Here is a 22,416-nt window from a genome sequence, read left to right as displayed (position 1 = left end):
TCCACTGTTTGGTTTAGGTGGAATGGTGATATAACCTTTGGTAAGAATTTGGGATTTGTACGTAGAACCACTTTATGTTTATGTATTTGTATAAAGGGTTCTTGTATAGTGAATGCTTGTATCTCAATTACTCTTCTAAGAGATGTGATAGCTATTAGGAAGGCTACCTTCCAAGTTAAGTATTGCATTTCATAAGAGTGCATGGGTTCAAATGGTGGTCCCATGAGTCGTGTTAATACAATATTAAGGTTCCACGAAGGAACTGGTGGTGTTCTCGGGGGTATGAGTCTCTTTAATCCCTCCATAAATTCTTTGATAACTGGGATTCTAAAAAGCGATGTTGAATGTGTAATCTGCAGATAGGCAGATATTGCTGTGAGATGTATTTTAATAGAAGAGAATGCTAGTTTAGACTTTAAGTGTACTTACAATGTTCTTTGCGGAAGCATGTAGCGGTTGAATTTGATTATTGTGGCAGTAGTAAACAAATCTTTTCCATTTGTTTGCATAACAATGTCTTGTAGTAGGTTTCCTAGCTTGTTTAATAACCTCCATACATTCTTGTGTAAGGTCTAAGTGTCCAAATTCTAAGACTTCAGGAGCCAGATTGCTAGATTGAGCGATGCTGGATTCGGGTGTCTGATCTGTTGTTTGTGTTGAGTTAACAGATCTGGCCTGTTTGGTAATTTGACGTGAGGTACTACTGATAAGTCCAGCAGTGTTGTGTACCACGGTTGGCGATCCCAAGTTGGTGCTATGAGTATTAGTTTGAATCTGTTTTGACTCAGTTTGTTTACCAGATAAGAAATGAGTGGGAGAGGGGGAAAAGCGTAAGCAAATATCCCTGACCAACTGATCCATAACGCATTGCCCTTGGACTGAGGGTGTGGGTACCTGGACGCGAAGTTTTGGCATTTTGTGTTTTCTTTTGTTGCGAATAGGTCTATTTTTGGTGTTCCCCAGCGTAGAAAGTAATCTTGTAGGATCTGGGGATGAATTTCCCATTTGTGTGTTTGTTGGTGATCTCAACTGAGATTGTCGGCTAAATGGTTTTGAATGCCTGGGATGTATTGTGCTATTAGGCGAATGTGATTGTGAATTGCCCAATGCCAAATTTTCTGTGCTAAGAGACACAGTTGTGACGAGTGTGTCCCTCCTTGTTTGTTGAGGTAATACATTGTCGTCATGTTGTCGGTTTTGACAAGAATGTGTTTGTGGGCTATCAGTGGTTGAAATGCTTTCAATGCTAAAAACACTGCCAACAGTTCTAAATGATTTATGTGCAGTTGTTTTTGTTGATTGTCCCATTGTCCCTGTATACTGCGCTGCTTGAGGTGTGCTCCCCACCCCATCATGGAAGCGTCGGTTGTGATCACATATTGAGGCACTGGGTCTTGGAATGGCCGCCCTTGGTTTAAATGTATATGGTTCCACCACTGAAGCGAGAAGTGTGTCTGGCGGTCTACCAACACTAGATCTTGGAGTTGACCCTGTGCTTGTGTCCATTGTTTTGCTAGGCACTGTTGTAAGGGCCGCATGTGTAATCTTGCATTTGGGACAATGGCTATGCATGAAGACATCATGCCCAGAAGTTTCATTACAACTCTCACTTGGTAGTGTTGTTTTGGCTGCATGTTTAATGCTATATTTTGGAACGCTTGTACCCTTTGCGGACTTGGAGTGGCAATCGATTTTTGTGTGTTGAGTGATGCTCCCAAGTATTGTTGTATCTGGGATGGCTGTAGATGTGATTTTTGGTAATTTATAGAAAACCCTAGTTTGTGTAGAGTTTCTATAACGTATTGCGTGTGAAGAAGACACTGCTGCTGAGTGCTGGTTTTTATTAACCAATCGTCTAAGTATGGGAATACGTGCATGTGCTGTCTCCTTATATGAGCGGCTACTACTGCAAGGCATTTTGTGAATACCCTTGGGGCTGTTGTTATTCCTAACGGTAACACCTTGAATTGATAATGCACGCCGTGGATTACAAACCTTAAGTATTTCCTGTGCGAAGGATTTATGGGTATGTGGAAATATGCATCCTTGAGATCTAACGTTGACATGTAGCCCTGTTTTTTGAGCAAGGGAATCGCGTCTTGAAGTGTTACCATGTGGAAGTGATCTGATTTGATGTAGAGATTCAGCGTTCTGAGGTCTAATATGGGTCTCAACGTTTTGTCTTTCTTTGGAATTAGGAAATATAGTGAGTAGACACCTGTTCCTTTTTGATGGTTGGGTACTAATTCTATTGCTTGTTTTTGTAACAATGCTTGGACTTCTAGTTGTAACAGGTCTAAGTGTTGTTTGGACATATTGTGTGCTCTTGGGGGCACATCTGGTGGGAAATTTATGAATTCTATGCAATAACCATGTTGGATAATGGCTAGGACCCATGCGTCCGTAGTTATGTTTGTCCAGTTTTTGTAGTATGCATTAAGTCTCCCCCCCCACTGGTGTTAAGTGTTGGGGTTTTGTGACATTGAAGTCACTGTTTGGTTTGACTTGTTTTAGGGCTTTGGAATTTTCCCCTTGCTCTTGGGAATTGTCCACCCCTGTATGAGCCTCGAAACCCTCCTCTCTGGTACTGCCCCTGATAGGTGGGTCTGGTTTGTGAGGTGGAAGGCTCTGGTGTTAGTGTACGAAACCCCCCTCTAAACTGTGGCTTTCTAAATGTGCCTCTGCTTTGTGGGGAGTAGCGCGCAATCATGGCTTTGGTCGTGTCTGTGTCCTTCTTTAATTTCTCAATTGCCGTGTCCACCTCCGGCCCAAACAATTGTTCCTGGTTAAAAGGCATGTTTAACACAGCTTGCTGGATTTCCGGTTTAAATCCTGAGCTCCGTAACCATGCATGCCTGCGAATGGTTACCGCATTATTGACTGTCCGTGCTGCTGTGTCTGCCGAGTCCAATGCGGACCTTATTTGGTTGTTGGAAATTGCTTGTCCTTCTTCAACAACCTGTTGGGCACGTTTCTGGTGTTCCTTGGGCAAGTGCTGTATAATGTGTTGCATCTCGTCCCAGTGTGCCCTGTCGTAGCGAGCCAGTACAGCTTGCGAGTTGGCGATCCGCCATTGATTGGCTGCCTGTGCTGCCACTCGTTTGCCCGCAGCATCGAACTCCCTACTCTCTTTGTCAGGCGGTGGTGTGTCCCCTGATGATTGAGAGTTTGCCCTCTTCCTTGCTGCTCCCACAACCACCGAATCTGGTGTCAGTTGCTGTGTTATAAACACAGGGTCCATAGGGGGGAGGTTTGTATTTTTTCTCCACCCTAGGCGTGATAGCCCTTCCTTTCACTGGCTCTTGGAAGACCTGCTTTGCGTGCTTGAGCATACCTGGGAGCATTGGCAGACTTTGGTAGGAACTGTGGGTGGATGCCAAGGTGTTAAATAGGAAATCGTCCTCTGTTGGCTCCAAATGCATTGCTACATTGTGGAATGTAACTGCCCTTGATAGTACCTGCGTGTATGCAGTACTGTCCTCTGGAGGTGACGGCCTTGCTGGGTAACAATCTGGACGGTTGTCGGAGACCGGTGCATCATATAAGTCCCATGCATCCGGGTCATCCTGTGTCATCCCCGTATGTGTAGGTGACTGCATTGGGGGTGTTGTTACCGGGAACAGCTGTGGTGAATGTAGTGGAGAAGGCTGTGGCGAAAACCTTGGTGGTGGTGTTTTGTCTCTTGCCACTTTAGCCTTTGGCTGCATTTCTGACTCCTGAAATGCCAGCTTTCTTTTGAGTTTAAGTGGAGGAAGAGTTTGAATTTTTCCAGTCTCTTTCTGGATATGCAGCCTCCTTTGGGTATGGTCTGGTTCCCCCATACTTATTTCCTGCTCAAATCTATGTTCATGCATTTGGCTGGAAAGTCCTTGCTCTTCCGTGTAAGAGCCTAATTTCGGCTCAGAGGCTGCTTTTTTCGGTACCAAAGGTTTCGAAAGAGTCTTTTTCGGTTCTGAGGTAACTTTTGTCACCTTCTGTGTATCGAACTCTCGGTGGCGAGATTGTTCGGAGACTGAATCTCGACCGGAGTCTGATGTCTTCGGCAGTTGTGTGGCCTTTTTCGGTGTCGATGGTTGGTCACCATGTTTTCGATGGGTTAAGCCATGGCCTGCTGGCGGTGGCATCCCCTTGGCCTTTACGATCTTGGAGTGAGTCTTGGACAGGGCAGTTTTACTCACAGTTTACTGCGTTGTCGTCGGTAGCTCACTTTCGGAGTCTTCTGAGTCCGTTCCTTGTATGGAGATTCTTTCCTCCTCTTCGACGTCGATCTGTTCTCTTGGTGTTGACGCCATTTGTAGTCTTCTGGCTCTTCGATCGCGTAGGGTCTTTTTCGATCGAAATGCCAGACAGACCTCGCAAGTATCCTCCCTGTGTTCGGGTGATAGACACAGATTACAGACCAAGTGTTGGTCCGTATAAGGATACTTCGCGCGGCACTCCGGACAGAAGCGGAAGGGGGTCCAGTCCATTAGTTTTGACGATGGACACGGTCGGGCCGACCAGGCCCCGCTAAAGAGTGGAAGCCCCGAAGGGCCGCCGGAGCGATTCTACTATTGGTGTCGATGTACTAATAATAATCCGGTACCGAGCGCGAACAATACTGTCGAATTTTCGATAATTAGCTAACTTTCCCGATTCGAAATACGGAGCGAAGAGGAACATGTCGGAACCCGATGGCGGAAAGAAAACAATCTAAGATGGGGTCGACGCCCATGCGCAATGGAGCCGAAAGGGAGGAGTCCCTCGGTCTCGTGGCTCAAAAAGACTTCTTAGAAGAAAAACAACTTGTAACACTCCGAGCCCAACACTAGATGGCAGGATAATGCACAGCATGTGTATCTGCAGCTACACATGCCATCTAGCATATTAATACATTTCCTTAGCTACAGGCCAGACAATTTCAAGTTCTTGATGTACAACACATACATCTGGTGCACCTAAATTCCCCAAAAGTCACACAGTTTGGTGCTCTTCTGCCCTGCTGTTATATTCTTTGTTCTAAATAAACCTGTTAAAGATATTGTGGGGAATGTACAACAACTTACCGCAAATTAGTGTTTCATGATAAAATCTGATGTACCCGATAAGGAAAGTTAACGCGTGGTATGCTGTTCGCGCTACTGCCACCTTTGTACGGGCAAAGGAACTTTCACTCATTAAGTCACAGCTGTCTGGACCGCAAACTACAATGGCGGCTCAAGTACAGCTGGTGTGTGCGTGCACCACAGCATATTGGGAGACTTGCCGCTCATGAACGTGTCACCTGAGGCTGCTGAAACACGTGTTACACATCACTGGAACACAAGCTTCAAATGGCAGCTCCTGGATATTGTTACTGGGGAAAATACTTCAAATATTCCCTTGGTTGCACAATGTCTTCACAATCTATCACTGTCGATAAGTCAGGCACAACACTCCTGCTGAACCCAACTCCACTACTGGGATGTGCCTTAATGCTTCATCACCGCTGCCGGATTTATGCCACTGCCTGACCATCACCACAGCTGGGGGTGTGACAACTCGTCACCAATTTTTCTGGTAACCACACCTGAGTTACTTAAGGTTGTTTCTTTATTTAGCAGTCCTAGACGCATCGTACAGGCACAGGACCCTTCGCACAACTCTCCCAACTGCCACCCAGGAAATCCCTCGAACCAGAGGTTCTAAGGTGCATAAATGTGGTTAACCTACTATCTGGATGCAGAGGGACCTTCAGGTGTCAGATTGACAGTAGTAAACCAACACATGCCTTTCATCATAGCTAAAACACCACTAATCTATGGTAGGGTGGGGAAGGGTGGCCAACCAAGATGGCCCGCAGGACACATCTTTAGTGCGCTCCGCCGTTTCGATTTCTTCTACAGGGATCCTGGGTGCCAGGCGGCAGTGCAACCCCACCCCCCACCCCCCGGCTATAGTGCGTGGAGGCCCCCGAAGAAGTCGGCGGGTCCTCCTGGTCTTTACACCCCGGTTGGAGCTCCCGGTCTGCTGAGGTGCGGGCCGGGCCTGGTCATGTGCTCGCAACTGGCACGCGATCGCTGAGTTTGTTGCATCCTTTGTCGGCGTGCATGGCTTTTTGACAGCCCCCAGTTCGAGTGGCTGAAGTCCACAGGGTGCTGGTTCGTACTGTGTCCCTCCCCCCACACCCTGGAGCTGGCAGAGAGGACACCCGGAATCAGGGCGGGCACTGGAGCTTGCTCGCCTTGCAACGGCGCACCAAGATGAAGGGGTTGGGGGGGGGGGGGGCTTGTTTGGCCCCCCAGCTCTGGATTGCCTGCACATGCATTGCTCTCCTGCATGCACAGAGGACTAGTTCTGCAGGATGTTTGTCTGCGGACCATGGGCGAAGGTGGTTTGGAGCCCCTGTTGGGTCTTGAGTGGGTGGACTGGCCTGGCGCACTTTTCTGCAGTGCCTGCTGGCGAGTGGTGACTGGGGAGGCCGATCTGGGGCCCGATTGATGGTTGTCCTTCAACGGTGGGGTGTTTGTTTTTCTGCTACTGGAGTGTGAGCAGAGGAGTAGAGGACTCAGACATGCGCAGTGTGCACACTTGACCCACGCTAGGCTGAAGTGGGCTGTGCAGGCGTCTGGGGCCCTTGCGGTGCACATTTGAGCTGAACAATGGATCTGCATACCTCTGGTGGTACCACACCCTGTTTTCCTTTGTGGTGGTAAGATGGGACGACAGCAGCAGACTGCGCCGTCGCAGGGCAACATAATGGTGCTATATACTACCTTTACTCCGCTTTCACAGAGGCAGACTCGCTTGGGAGTGACGGGAGAGGCATTGGAGGAACAGGCCAAGTGGAAAGAGGGTTGGGGGGGCAGGAGCCCACGCTTGCAGAGCTGTTGGCTGCCATACAGGGCTCCAGAGTGGCTCTGGAGGGAAAAATAGAGACTGTGGCTGTGGAGGTTAACCTTCTGCGAGCTGACCTTCGCAAGGTATCTGAAAAGGTCAAGGTGGCGGAGGGGTCTATTGTGGACTTGAAAACAGAAGTGGGCACATTGCGCAAGCAGATGGCTCAGGTCACATCTACTACCGGGACATTAGAGGCACGGCTGGAGGATTCAGAGGGCAGATCTCGGCGGAACAACGTGCGCCTCTTTGGCTTCCCGGAGCAGGTGGAAGGTTGCTCAGTGGAAAGCTTTGTTGAACAATGGATCGGAGATGTATTACAGCCGGAGGGGTTGTCCAGGGTGTTTGTAGTGGAGCGTGCTCATAGGGCGTTAGCTGCTCCTTCTCAGCCTGGGGCGCCGCCAAGGGCCATCATAGCGCGCCTCCTGAACTATAAAGACAGAGACTGTATCCTACAGACCGCCCGTGAGACCGATAGGGCTGTCTTTCAGAATAGCAAGATTTCCATTTTCCCAGACTAGATGAAAAAGGTCCAGCCTTCCCGAAAAGGATTTCTGAAGGTGAAGGCCAAGCTTCGTGCCATGAACATCAGATACATGTTACTGTACCCGGCACGGCTGAAGATGATCTCTGGAGGTAAAACCCAGTTCTTTGAGGAGCCTGAGGAAGTTAGGAGATGGCTGGAGATATGGGACAGGGTTGGCCCGGGTCCTTCTGGGAGGTCTGGACTCTCGCGGCAGAACTGAAATACAGCAGAATGCTATTATGGCGGTGGTGGATCCTGAGCAGGCGGCTGTGCTGGCTGGCCCTTCGGACATGGAGGATGGGGTGCTATCTGTTGCTTCTTGAATATGTGGACCTTTTCAGGGATACTGCTTGTGTGGCTTGGTTGGGGGCCGTGTGGACGGCATGTGGTCCGCGCCTTGCTTGACTGGGAGATATGAACCTCATCCGGAAGTTGTTTAAAGGGGCTTTATATGTCTGTGTACTATATTGTTGAGGGGGAAATGTGTATCCTAGATGATGTCTGGTTGGGGTGGAAGGCACCGTGTATGCTGGTGGGGACGGGGGTTGTTCACTTCCACAGTTGTGGGAGGCTTCTTGGGTGTTGGGGTTTGGGCTGTTGTCCAGGCAGCGGGCGTATATATAGATATACAGTATATTTTGATAAGCATGTCTTACTGTTCATCCTGGGTGGGTACAGGGGTTTGGGGGTGCAAAGTTTGCGCAAGTTCTCAACAGTTTGATGTTTATTATGGCAGTGCATTGATGTGTGTGAAATGGGTGGATGGGATTGGTCTTGCCTCCTTCTTTTGGGCGTGGGGCTGGAGGAGGGGCCCTAGTGGAAGGGGTGCATATGCAATCTTAACATGGGTCGACAGATTAATATACTGACATAGAATGTTAGGGGTCTGAAGAGCTACACTAGGCGTTACAGAGTACACTCCTTCCTGAGACGACATAGGGTTCATATTGCCTGTCTGAAGGAAACTCATTTGACAGTAGAGGAATCACAAAAGCTGGCTAGAAAGTGGCGGGTCAGGTGTTCTCTGCATCCTTTTCCTCCTATGCAAGGGGATTGTTGATCTGGATTACCCCTGGGATCTCGTTTAAACATATCTACAGCAAAGCTGACGTGGAAGGGAGATATATACATTTACATGGCACTTTGGATGGAATGCCCCTCACCATTCTAAATACTTACGCACATAATATAGATGATCCCTCATTTTATGACACCATACCTGAACTGTTGGGTGAGGGGGTAGTTTCCCCTCTGATATGGGCTGGAGATTATAATTGCATATTGGATGGCAAGGTAGATTGTTCTCCTAAATGGGGAACCAAACCATTAATGACAAGATATCTCACCTAGATTATGCATAATCTAGGATTCTGGGATGGATGGAGAGAACTGCAGTCGAAGATGAGGGAATACACCTGTCACTCTAAGACACACAATACATATAGCCAGTTGGATTGGTTCCTCTTGAGCGGACTGACTTATTCACAGGTATTGGATGTCAATCATTTAGGGAGGTTCTTGTCTGATCATGCACCAGTGCTGACGCAGGTGTTATGTGGATATGATGCTAATGTGTCTCGTGGGTGGCTTATGCCTCCCTCGTTTCTAATGGAGGCTGGCAGTCATAAGAAAATGGCAGCGGCCCTTAAGGACCATTTGGTTCTGAATTGGGGTACAAAAAATTCAAGAGGCATGGAATGGGATGCCATGAAGGCGGTCTTAAGGGGAGTGTGTGTTGGCACAGCATTTGGGGTAAACAAACAAATGGAACAGGAGCTCACAGGTTGGGAAAATTAACTGGAGGTAGCACAGCATTAGACACCGTTAACTTCAGAGGTTGAGCAAGAACAGCTTTGGGTGTTTAGGAAGGTTAGTGACTGCTGGGACACACTGGATAAGGTTACCCTTAGATCGTATAGACAGCATCTTCATAGGGAGGGTGACAAATCTGGTAAATTGTTGGCATGGCTCCTTAAGCAGGAGGTTGACTCTCCTCCCATCCTGCATGTTAGGAATGTGGAGAGGGTACAAGTCACTAATCACTGGGATGTTTTTCGGGTATTAGAAGAGCATTTGCAGGTTGTGTCCAGGTCTAGTCCTCCTGTTTCGGATATTAGATTAGGTGAGTTTATGGGCCGGATGAAACGTTCGCAGCTGGAGCCAGACCGCATGGATAGGCTAGAGGCTGAGATAACAGGTGAAGAGGTGGGTATGGCACCGGAGATGTTGTCGAAGTCTTAGTCGCCTGCTGGGGACAGTTTCGCGATCAAACTGCACCAAAAATTATTCCACTTCTACTGGGGGAGAGGTTGTTAGCGGTGTTTGAGGAAGCTCGGGATCGAAGTATTCTTCCTGAGACCATTCAACAGGGCGTTGTCGGTCTAATGCTTAAGCCTGGGGGGGGGACCCGATGACCCTTCTTCATATCGCACACTTACTATGCTCAATATGGATGTCAAGATTCTTCGCAAACTTTTTGACTACCCGACTGTGTGGAGTGATTCGGGGCCTGGTACACGAGGATCAATGCGGATTCATTCCCGGTCGCAGTACAACTTAAGCCATGTGGCTCATGTTTTACATGAAACAGCACGGGTATGGACGAATTGGCTTTATTATCACTGGATCTAGAGAAGGCTTTTGACACAGTGGAGTTGGAGTACTTATTGGCAGTTCTGCAGGGAATGGGATTTGGCCCTCAATTTTGTGCTTGGGTTCGTCTATTGTACACTACTCCCACTGAACGTGTTCAGGTGAGTGTTGAGCTATCGGATGTTTGGATGAGTAGGGGTACTAGGCAGGGGTGCCCATTGTCACCGCTTCTATTTGCTTTAGCGGTTGAGCAGCTAGCTGCCTGGCTGAGTGAGAAATTGGGGCCCTGGGGTATTCAGGTGGGATGGGCCACACGTTGTCTCCCATTATGCTGATGATACATTGCTGTACCTTCGAGAGCCAGGCATCTTGGTCCCTCGGTTATTGCAGTTGATGGAGGCTATATCTGGGCTCCAGGTAAATAGGAAGAAGTCACTGCTGTTTCCCCTAGGTTAGCTGTCTGATGCCCTGCCAGAGGCTCTGCCTGAGGTGGGGCTCCGGTGGGAACTTGAGTTTTCGATATCTGGGCATATGGGTTACACATACGGCGATGGCACATCTGAGGCAAAATATGGAAGGGGTGATGAAGTGTTTGGAGCGCTCTGTAATAAGCTGTCTCTATCCGTGATTGGAAGGGCAGCGGTGGCCAAGATGGCGTTCTTGCCACGGTGTGTTTACCTGGTTCAGAATTCTTTGTTTTGAAGGCTCAACTTTTTCGTCGCCTGGATAGCTTGTCGATTTCCTTGGTTTGGGCTGGCCATCGTAGGAGGGTGGCGTTGTCTACGTTGCCAAGGGATTTGGAAGATGGAGGCTTGGCACTCCCTAATATTAGACTCTGTTATTATGCTGGTCGTTTACAACATGCTGCTAAGTGGAAGACGCAGACTGATAATTGGAAGAAGCGGCTGTTTGCTGCATGTTTGGAGAGGAGGCATTGGTGCACGTATTAATGTCATGGCGACAGGTCTGTAACTCGTCCCCTACCTGGTTAAAAATACAGCTGGGATCTGGGAACAGGCAGTTAAGAGAATACTATGACATGTCCCCTTTGATAGGGAACTGAAAATCTTGAGTCTGGCCCCCTTTCGGGACATAATACTTGTATCTTGGAGAATGGGTGGCTGCTTGGTGGCAGGTGATTTATATCCCAATGTGAGTTTATTTCCTTTGGGGAGGCGTGAGTTACGTTTGCATTGAGCACTGGCCAGTTCTTGCAATATGCCAAGATTGAGAGTGTGGCCTAGGATGTCTGGTCTGGTTTCCCGGTGGTCCCTGTGGCGTCAAAGATGTTGAATGGGTTAATAAATTGCGGAGAGGATTTCCACCTCGTTACTCTGTTTTATAGAGTGATGCTCGGGGAGAGTGTGGGGATAGTGTGTGTGGCGAGTAGGGGGGGTGGGGGGGGGGGGGGGGGTGGGAGGGTGGAATTGTTTTTAGGCCATTTCTGCCCCCCTTGGGGGGAAGATTCGCCTATTTTGATTAGACCAATCTGCCCCAAGGGGGGACAGAAACCACTAGACGCCAGGGATTTTTTTTTTTTTAGGTCAGTTTCACGCAACGGGAGCGCCCCCTTAGGCAAGGGTCGTTCCCCTGGGGGGCAATTTTCTTTAAGGCCATTTCTGCCTGCCAATTTTTGTAAGACTCACAAACCCTCCAGGGGGGCCAAAACCCCACCAGACAAGATTTTTTCAAAAAGAGATTAAATGGGGACAAAGTTGTTCTGCCATGGGGCAATTACCTCTGATCCACTCCCCAGGAGCAGAAAGCCTATTTGATGTCAGGGAATAAAAAAAAAAATATATATATATATATATATATATATATATATATATATATATATATATATATATATCTATCTATCTATCTATCTCGTTGGCTGTTGTCTACCAACCAGTAGGGGCATGGTTATGCCCCCACCCCCAACTGAAGGGTTAACAGTCTTTCAGCTCTCCCCTGCACACTAAAACATGTTATCCCACAGAAAGCAAGCGGACATTTGATTATTTTGGTTTTACATTTGGACCATGAGCGCTTGGATAACTCTCAAAATCTTACCACTTGGAATGGTGAGGGTTGCACTTATTTGGACTTTGGGACGCTGCCATGTAGAAAAATCCAGAAGACCTAGATATATATGTAAACTAAACATCTGGGTGAGTCCAAGATGGTGTGCTTCACATGCACCCCACACTATTTTCTTACCCACAATGACCTTCAAACCTCCAATTTTGCTGGAAATCACATGTTTTTCCCACATTTTTGTGATGGGACCTTCCGGACTCTTCAGGAATCCACAAAATTCCTACCACCCAGCATTGTTGCATCTATACAGATAAAAATTCTGCTGCACTTGTCAGCCTAAATTTCTTTTTTTTTTTTTTTTTCAAACTGCCCTTTTGGATCCGCTTTGATTCCCCCTCCATTTCAGAAATGTTTGGGTTTGGTAGGTTTCCCTATATGGCTGCTGAGCCCAGGGCCAAAAATGCAGGTTAGTACCATTTTTATTGTGAGACCTGGGGGGAACACTGGGTGGAAGGAAATTTGTGGCTCCTCTTAGATTCCAGACCTTTCTGTCACTGAAATGTGAGGAAAAAGCGTTTTTTGGCCAAATATTGAGGTTTGCAAAGGATTCTGGGTAACAGAACCTTGTGAGAGCCCCACAAGTCACCCCATTTTGGATTCCCCTAGGTGTCTAGTTTTCAAAAGTGCACAGGTTTGGTAGGTATTCCTAGGTGGCGTCTGAGCTAGAGATCAAAATCCACAGCTAGGCACTTTCCAAAAAACACGTTAGTTTTCAATGTAAAAATGTGATGTCTCCATGTTGCACTTCCTGTCGCGGGCATTAGGCCTACCCATGCAAGTGAGGTACCATTTTTATCGGGAGACTTGGAGGAACACAGAATAGCAAAACAAGTGTTATTGACGCTTGTCTTGCTCTACATCTTTCCTTCCAAATGTAAGACATTGTGTAAAAAAGAAGTAAATTTGAGAAATGCCCTGTAATTCACATGCTAGTATGGGCACCCCAGAATTCAGAGTTGTGCAAATAACCACTTCTTCTCAACACCTTATCTTGTGCCCATTTTGGAATTACAAAGGTTTCCTTGATACCTATTTTTCAATCTTTATATTTCAGCAAATGAATTGCTGTATACCCGGTATACAATGAAAACCCATTGGAAGGTGCAGCTCATTTATTGGCTCAGGGTACCTATGGTTCTTGATGAACCTATGAGCCCTATATATCCCCACAACGAGAAGAGCCCAGCAGACATAACAGTATATTGCTTAAAAAAAATCTGACATCGCAGGAAAAGTTAGAAAAATGGCTGGCTTTTTTCACCTCAATTTCAATATTTTTTTATTTCAACTGTTATTTTCTGTAGAAAAACCTTGTAGGATCTACACAAATGACCCCTTGCTGAGTTCAGAATTTTGTCTACTTTTCAGAAATGGTTTGCTGTCCGGGATCCAGCATTGGTTTCACACCCATTTCTGTCACTAACTGGAAGGAGTCTGAAAGCACAAAAAATAGTAAAAATGGGTTATGTCCCAGTAAAATGCCAACATTGTGTTGAAAAATGTGGTTTTCTGATTCAAGTCTGCCTGTTCCTGAAAGCTGGGAAGATGGTGATTTTAGCACCACAAACACTTTGTTGATGCCATTTTTAGGGGAAAAAAAACACAAGCCTTCCTCTGCAGTCCTTTTTTCCCAAATAGCCAAAAAAGGTCTAGCACCTGAGGGGGGAAAAGCCTAGCAACGAAGGGGTTGATCTTCTTACCATAGACATTATTAATCCTGTATATTGAGCCCTCACATGAAGTACCCATAGTGACGAAAACAATGTGCAGAGGCACCATGTACAGCCTTCTCCATGCCTCGGCCTATTATACGCCCCTTTAAATGCACAATATTGTAAGAAAGTCCTCACCTTTAAAATGAGCTGGCCAGTGTAGGGAAAAAACAGATCTCCTTACCCAGCCCTGCAGCACCATCACCAACAACAGGCATTCTAGAATGTTGCCTTGTTTGATGATGTCAGCTGGGGTTTTGAGATGAATTGTGACATCATTCGCTCAATGAGTAATGTATATTTGCCCGTCTTCTACTCCATTTCTGTAGAAAGAATACATGCACTGGAGAGACAAGCTAAAATCAGTTGTAGTCAAATAAACTTTTATTGAAAACATTATAGTGCAAAAAAGAAATAACAAAGTCTTTTTATTATTTCCGTAAAATTAAGAATCTTAACAATAGCAGACATCTGAAAAAATATTCTTGGAAAATATGTCCTTTCTTTAATTTCAAAATTGATTTGAAATCAAATAAATGGTATTAAAATTACAATTTCATTAGTCATTTGGTGTCTCATATTTTGCCCTCAATTCTTATGTGGCAACATCTACAACAGTATATGCATGCTGACTTGTTGTCACTGTTCAGCCAAAAGACCTGTACACACAGATAAACAAGAAAATAAGCATGCAATACTACTGAATACTGAAATTAGATTCTTCACTGGCAACAGTAAGACCGAGAACTCATCGAAACCCATTGGTTTGGGATCTGCCACAAAGTCAGTATATTCACCCCTAACTTAAGTATCTCCGTGGTAGGTTTTAAAATAAACAGAAGATAATTTAAGTTTTTGCTATTCTCATCCTACAGGAATTCTACAGTTGTTTTCCTCCCATGTAGCACACTACTGAATAGCGAGTTCTAATCAATTTGTTAGTAGTGAGTAATGCAACAATTCCTTTTTTATTTCTTAATCTATCTAAGGCACCGCTTGAATGGTAGACATCACAGTTAAAAAGTAATTGTCAAGAAGCCAGTTTTATCTATAATGTCCTCTTTTCTTCTTTTAACTAAATTGCCCGGATGAAGCTACATTTTTGATTTTTTCTTTTTTTTAAATCACGTCTTAACAGTTAGTGTTACTACAGATCAATTATTATAACCCTAGTTTGTCTTTAACCAGCACAAGTGACGATAACCCTCAGTCAGGTTTGTGCTGATGGAAAAGCTTAACAGCCCTCCTCTCATTCAGACACAAGTAAGAATAAGTCTCCTCTAACTAGGAGCATGAGGGGTTATTTGCATACTTAAGTGGCCTGGAAGCCCTGCTCTGCAAGCAAATTTTAGATTTCTGTAGTATTAGCTGTGGTAAGCAGCAAGAGAGAAAATATGCAAGAAAAAAATGAGGTTCCGGCCTCTGAATCATTAGCCTGGAGTGACATGTGACATCCTCACTTTGTGAGGGTCATCTTGGAGCTACTGAAATGTCCATATTGCATGCACTCACTTAAGATGGCAAGAAGTGATGAAAGGAAGCAAATGCATAAAGCTCACAGAGCAGATATGGAGAAGGGCACACAAAGCCAGACAATGGTGATAGTTGAAAAATCAAGCTGAACGTAATCGTCAGTAAAGAACGTTCTCAAGTGCAACATATAAATTACAAAGGAAAAGGTGAAGTTTTATAACAATCAACATGATGCACAACACATAAAAGCTAGGACGCACTACAGTTTAGTGGACACCGTTTCTCATAATTCTGAGTCACTTCAGATCAGAGAAGTTTGAGGTGTCTAACTGGAACAGCTCCTGGCCCGCAAACATGCAGCTAGAGCATCTCTTCACAAATAATGGATGAAAGATATTCTACCATGACTTATGTCAGCAGATGCTAATGTTTTCCATTATATTGTTTGAGAAACAGTCTTCACGTACAGAAATACTTTTACAAAGGGGATAGAAACAGATCTCTACTATGCCATTAATCTCAGGCTTTTAATAGTGAATGCTTCAATATAAAATACTGTAAAACACAAATTATGGAGCATATTCGCATACTACCTTTAAGTTAGAGATACCTTTATAATTTCAGGTAAACACATTAAAATGTGGGACAATAAAAGTTTTTTTTATGTTTTTTGAAATGTCAACGGAAATAATTCAGCTTTGATGAATTCTCTTGTTTCCCTAAAAGCATCTTCTATATTTTAGACATTGAACCAGGCAACATAAAGAATCGGTTGACAGAGTTTTTTTTTTTTTTTTTTTTTTTTTACAAGTCATGCAATACTTTGTGCAATTTCATGAAGGTGAGAATCACATATGGGTAACGATGTACATGCACACAATTTAATGTGTATTTAAGTAACAAAGCAATACATTAATTCCATAGGATCTAGGTGGGACTTTCGGGTCAACCACCACAGCAAGGTGGCTTGTGAGGAGGAATCCATGTTAAATCAATCTAAAGGATCTACTTATATTGAAAACTAAACATTGGGCCTGTACATTTTATTCATAAATCAATATATTAAGATTTGTATTCCTAAATACTTTTCCAAGTCAGCGATTTGAATTTCCAGTTAGGCAAGCATCCCTTTTCTATTCAGACACATTTCTGGAATATTTTAGAATTCAGTCACAAAAGGATGGTCATTGTTTTTATTTTGGTGTCCCCACCTCCAATCATAAATGACATTTAGCAACATAGTGACCATGGTTCCAGTACAATCCTAGCCTATACTGGAGCGTGCAACAAACATTAAAATAGAGCAACACACTGAGGTACATTGATAAGACAGATTCCAGTTTTTGTCCTTCTTCAGAGTCCTTATGTAAACTATCAAAATCAATTTGAGCCAATTAGTCCACACATTTTTCCTGAACGTACAAATTCATCCAATTTTTTTTTTTTATCAAATAAGTTTTGTCAAGCTGTACTGTGGATGGTTGTACTGACAAATTTTGGATAGCATCACACAAGACAATGACGCAAATGTCACAATAACTTACAAACACAATGTTTTTGTTTTTCTACTGCGCTGAACCTGAATATATCTGATGAATGAGTCCAGGTATGGAATCCCTTCACCCAAAGAAATGGTAGCTTGTATAGTAGGATACAACTGTATAGGCACAGCATTGAAAAAGGGTAAGATATGCTACGGTTCCTTCAACCATAGGAATGTCATTGGGATGAAGGCAATCTGAACATCCTCCAGAAGAGGATCCAGCTGACAGACTGGCTTCTGTGGAACCTTTGAGATATGTCAAGCGTGTGATTAATGCAAACCCATGTTATGATGCAAGAGGCTAATAAAAACACCAATCTGTTACTTTCCAATTATGTGCCTAGGTTTTACAAAACCCTGCATACATGTTGCCTTTTGGTATTACACCTTTGAAAACATGACAGAACTTCTGATTCACAAAGGAAACTATGGCAAATACAATATGAAATTAAAAGTTCCTCCAGTAGAAATGTTTCAATGTGTTCCATTACAAAAGCCTGTGATGTTTTCGCCACACTTTAGTTCATTGAGCATGTTTGAAGAACACAGTTGCTAAATGTTAGGCGCACAAGGCTGGACTCTGAAAGCAGGGGGTTAGACACTTTGAAGGTCGGTATACACCTTCCCTGAAACAAGTTTTACCACAGCATTCAAGGCTGCAACCTTTAGATTTGAATGTGTGCAACACACAAAAAATAAAAACATCCCTCGAGCCCCTAATGTGTTGTGTCCCAGATAGTTCTATAACTTATCAGATGCTACTTCAAGCATTCTGTAGGATTCACTACTTTCTTTTCTCTACATACAAAATAAAATTTGTGGTATAGTGAAGATAGAAAAAAGTGCAAGCATGTTAGTGGTAACTGTATTTTGTAGTATAACAAAGTAATGTACAAGTAACAGGAGAAAGCAAGCTTTTACAGCGGATGTCGATTACTTCAAATCCTAGGGTACTCAATCTCATCCTATAAAAAGAAGATAGATCCAGATCTAGCGCGTAGAATTTTCAGAAGCCTATACATTTTTCTTCTTTTCTGCCCTTTTTTTAATCTAGGGAAATTGCAACGTTCATCTTTGATTTTGATCTTGGCTGGGGTTAAACTGCAACGTTCATCTTTGATCTGGGATTAAACAATCATTAAAAAAGTGGGCAGCATCTATGTATTAAGCATTTGTGATTATATAATGTTAGGATTAAGTATAAATTTGTTCCTAATGATATCAGTCAGAAACATGTCAATTATTTGCGTTTTTACGAGCATTTCCCCATATCTGTGTTTACTATGTGTGTGGGTGAAGAGAAAAGTATGTAAAACAAAAACAACAAAAAACACAGCATAATGGATAACATTCCATTTTCAAAATGAAACATTAAATTCGCATCTTTGAAATTCACAGGTTACAAACTACATGCAAATTGTTTTGATTGAGCTGGACAACTGGTCAACAAACTGTCACATGTTTAACAATGAAACAGGTGTATTCCTATACTCGAACAAATACATAAACCGTGGTTAAAGAGCTAAATTCACTTTCAATTACCTTTGGATTTTTTAAAATAAAACATTATAACCTGTGCAGCTTAAAATACCAGTTATGAACCTTAGTCATTAAGGAATGATCTGGTAGGCCATCACTTATGGCAAACAAGCTAGAGAGTTACAGAGAATTAGCCCAACAAATTTAAGAGCTACAAACAAAAGAAACATGAGAGACAAATGCAGAGAGGATAAAGCACATTTGCATTATCAAGGGACTTGGCATGAGTAAAGGGGAGGAGAGGACATAATTAGAAAATTCTGTCAGAGTTATTTTGTGGTGCTCAACTCTTTTCTTATTTAGCGATAATGGACCACAACATATACACTGACAAATCAACAACTGCGAAAGGGCACTGGCTTGCAAGTCCTGGCCAAAGGTGGCTTCATTGTAGAGCCATGTAGCAGACATCTATAAGTGCATGCTCCTTTAAGCTACTAGGTAAAGAACAAATTTCAAGCCATTTTAGATGCCATTCAACTTTCACCTATGGTGAGGTGAAGGGGGTATCTACACTGTGATAAAGGACAACTGATCAAAAACATTTCCATTTATGCCCATCAATACTACATCACTGGCATCATGCTACATGACCCTAATCCTCCTTTTCCCTTCCTGGACAACTAGTTAATGTAATTGGAGTAAACAAGTGTTTCAACCAAAAGCAAAGACCATGTTATCTGTAATTAGACAAATGTATTATTTTGTAAAGATATATTCTAAAGACTCACTGGTTTTTATTTCCATGTCTGAGAACTCCAGTGATGGTAACAACACTCACAAACACTAAATTCTAACCACTTTGTTTCATTTAACGGATTTCTTTGTATAAGTCAAGCCAATCAGTAAAATTAAAGCATGCATCTCACTATCACAGAAGGACACATTTAGATTCACGTAATGTCGAGCCTTAGGAAGGGAGGCAAGGGGAACAAAATCAAACGTTTTCCATAAGATAAATAGTGCAAATATAAATTCAAGAGGCGGGCACACAGTCCAGAAGCTAATTTACTACAAACGTGTACCCACTAAATCCAGTTAATGTAGCAAATAAAATATCACAATGGCAAAAAAAAAAAAAAAAAAAAAAAAAAAGAGCATAGCCACACCAAGATCAGGTATTAGAGTTCATGATGAATGTTGACATCGAGTTAAATTCGCAACATTGTTCAGACTAGCAAAAAGGTATATCTAAACACTGATTCAAAAGATGCAATGCAAATTGAACAAACATGACTTACAACACTAAAACCACAACACTCGCAATGTACGAGCATGGTTATCCAACCAATTCAATACATCAAATGGCAAGAACGTGGAAATCAACTTCAATAATGTTTAAAAAAACTAAATCACTGTTCTATAGGAGCATTTCATACAGATTTATACAGATGGAAACATTGCACAGGGTTAGGCGAATTCACCTGAATAATTTTACAATGAGAACAATGCACCGCTCAGTTCTGTAAACGTAAAGATCTTACAGAGGTAGTTGGTATGTTTTAAAGGCTCAAGATGCATGCAGAAAGGTACTCCGGCATGTTCAAATAAGCATACAGATTAACTTTCTCTACGGTCCTTAACTGCAGAAACTGCAAACATTTGCTTCTGGAGATAAACAGTTAATAAAATTAATATTTATTACTCCAAGTATTTGGTCTTGGAGCACTGAGCATGAAGCGAATATCTATGGCTTACATTCATAACCTATCTAATGAGGGCCTTTCATACACAATGCAGGTGCATTTCGCCTACATCTGTAATTAGGAACTTTACAAAACAAATGATAATGATATTTTCGAGTTCGCTAGTCATTTTGCATTAAAATTAATAAATAAAACCTTGTGCACGCCATCCTCCCTCAAAGGCATGCAGCATCCAGGCTAAGATAAGCAAAAGTGCAGCAATTACAACCAGTACGGTTCTTGATATTGACCTGAAGCTGGGGTGCACAAATCCACATTACATTCCAGTAGAAGTGAGAGCTTTTCACAAGCATTAACCAAGAGATAGGCTTCACATCTGCAGCTGACGGTCTTCAGCCTTACTCACCAGTAACAGCCTCTTAGGATCACTTAATATGATGATGGACAGGGGAGTGCTTGAAGCGGCTTATTGCTTGAGTGAAACATCTGACTTGGCAAGCCTTGGGAAAAGAGCTGGTCACTGCTGCCTTAAGGATAAACTGAAAAGTGTAGGGTCACAGACATTAGTTCTAGTAACTATTAGCGAGGAATTCTATACTGGCAGTAGGTTCGTTTTACAGACAAACATATAGAGATGTACAAATATAAAACAAACATTTTGTTCAAAATTAACCAGATTTAACATTTTGTTTTCTCCTGCACCAAATGAACAAAACAGTACAGGAAAAAGTCCAGTCCTCTTCTACAAAGCAGAAACAATACTCTTAGGAAGTGTGTATAACTGCTCACGTTCCCGTCAGTGCAAGCTTGACTTCCAAACCACATCGAAGGATGGCCTGTAGGAAACTGAGAAACTTCAGAACACATCTAGATTTTGTACAAAATGCTCGGAACATAGTCAAACCTGAGCAAAGGTTGAACATTTACCCCACATTCCTTGAGGTAATGAATTTTAAGCAGCTCTGCCAGATACTGTACCACCTTGACGTCTTCTGGGGCAAGTCCCAGTTGCAGCTGTAGGTAGTTCATTCTGCGAAAAGTGACATCTTCAGGGCTCTCCTTTTCACTCATGGGTATGTGCAAGCAATGACAAAAGCAGTAAAGAAATGCCTTGGAGTAGAGCTGGGTCAGCATGTTCTGGACATGCAGGTAGTAGGTACTCCCTCTTTTGATTTGCGTCCGGTGATCTGCCAGTTTGGAAAGCAGGGTTCCCTTGTACAGTGGGCAGCGTAGTGTTTTGCTGTCAGCATCAAGAACACTGGCATATCGGATGTACCGGTTTAGGAAGTGCAATGTGTTGGAACCAGATGAAGAAACCACTCTGCGATAGAAGAAAATATTTAAAAGAATAACATAATCCAGTTGCCATCATATAAAACAAGTTTCATCTGAAATATAATTTGTGTAAATTCACCTAACCATAGCACGGGTATGTGGATATACAGACAATTGGCCAACAGTGGAGTGTAACTCTTTTTCCACAAATAGAATTTAAAATTAGCCTCCAAGTCGGCGAAACCATTCCAATAAATTCGGATAGTCACAAAATTTACATAAAGAGAGAACTGGATGCATTCTTGAAAAAACACTAATTTGTCCAAAAGGATTATAAATTTATATAAATAACAGTCATGAGCTTTATTTGTGAACAATTCCTGGAACTGGACAAACCTTATCAAACTGATGTAAGCAAAATAGCTATGGGCTCAAATGCCATACTGCCCAACATTTGTAGTAGAGATATTGGATAAAGAACAACACGCTAACCCTACTGTACCAAATGCACTATAGGATTCAATGTCAGAGGATGCCAATTTTCCACTTCTAAGGTTTTGGTCAGTGGTCATACGGGTTCACTTCAAAATAACTGAATTGGTGGACAACAGTAGCTCAAAAATGAAAGCTCACGACTGACAACATGGCTACTGAGAAATCTAGTAATCTTAAATTTAACAAAATTTCTTCCCTCAAAAAAGTATTATGATTGAAACTCTACTCTTGAATCAACTTGCACCAAATGAATTATGGAAGAGGCCCTACAAAGCAAACAAAACCCAAATTGTATACAAAGTAGACAAATCTGACTCAATGGCCACCCCCCCCCCCCCCACCCAGCCCACAGATCATTGTACTTCAGCTTCTAACAGTTCTGCCCAAAAGTAATTTAGCACTTAGGCCATGAAGATCATGGAATGTTTTATCTGGAAACACTGTCATCACTGCATAAAGTACTGTTTCTTCTCTCCCCTTACACATTTTCTACTGTCTTAAGAAGCAACCTATGGTAGAAAATAAGTGCAAGCTTTTCAAGGGCCAAAGTTTCTATACTCAACTACTACACATCGATTCTAGGGTTGGAGGTCACGACCATACTCTCAAGAGAGCGTAGGAGACAAGGCTTTAGATTGCCACAATACACAGACATCAGGAATTATGATCTTGTGGCCT

At 43.3% G+C, this 22,416-nt stretch overlaps 1 protein-coding gene across 1 annotated transcript in view; it reads right to left on the bottom strand.

The window, feature by feature from the left end:
• Nucleotides 1-14,139: 14,139 nt before the first annotated feature.
• Nucleotides 14,140-22,416, bottom strand: part of SMCR8 (SMCR8-C9orf72 complex subunit) — a 36,513-nt gene continuing 28,236 nt past the window's right edge. The window contains exon 2 of the mRNA XM_069210106.1: nucleotides 14,140-21,289. Coding sequence (XP_069066207.1) covers nucleotides 20,836-21,289 — 454 coding nt within the window. The 3' untranslated portion in view covers nucleotides 14,140-20,835. The remainder of the gene's footprint in view (nucleotides 21,290-22,416) is intronic.

Source organism: Pleurodeles waltl, chromosome 10, assembly GCF_031143425.1.
Source record: "Pleurodeles waltl isolate 20211129_DDA chromosome 10, aPleWal1.hap1.20221129, whole genome shotgun sequence".
Taxonomy (NCBI): domain Eukaryota; kingdom Metazoa; phylum Chordata; class Amphibia; order Caudata; family Salamandridae; genus Pleurodeles; species Pleurodeles waltl.
Note: the sequence above shows the minus strand (reverse complement) of the source record. Positions and strands in the feature narration are given on the sequence as shown.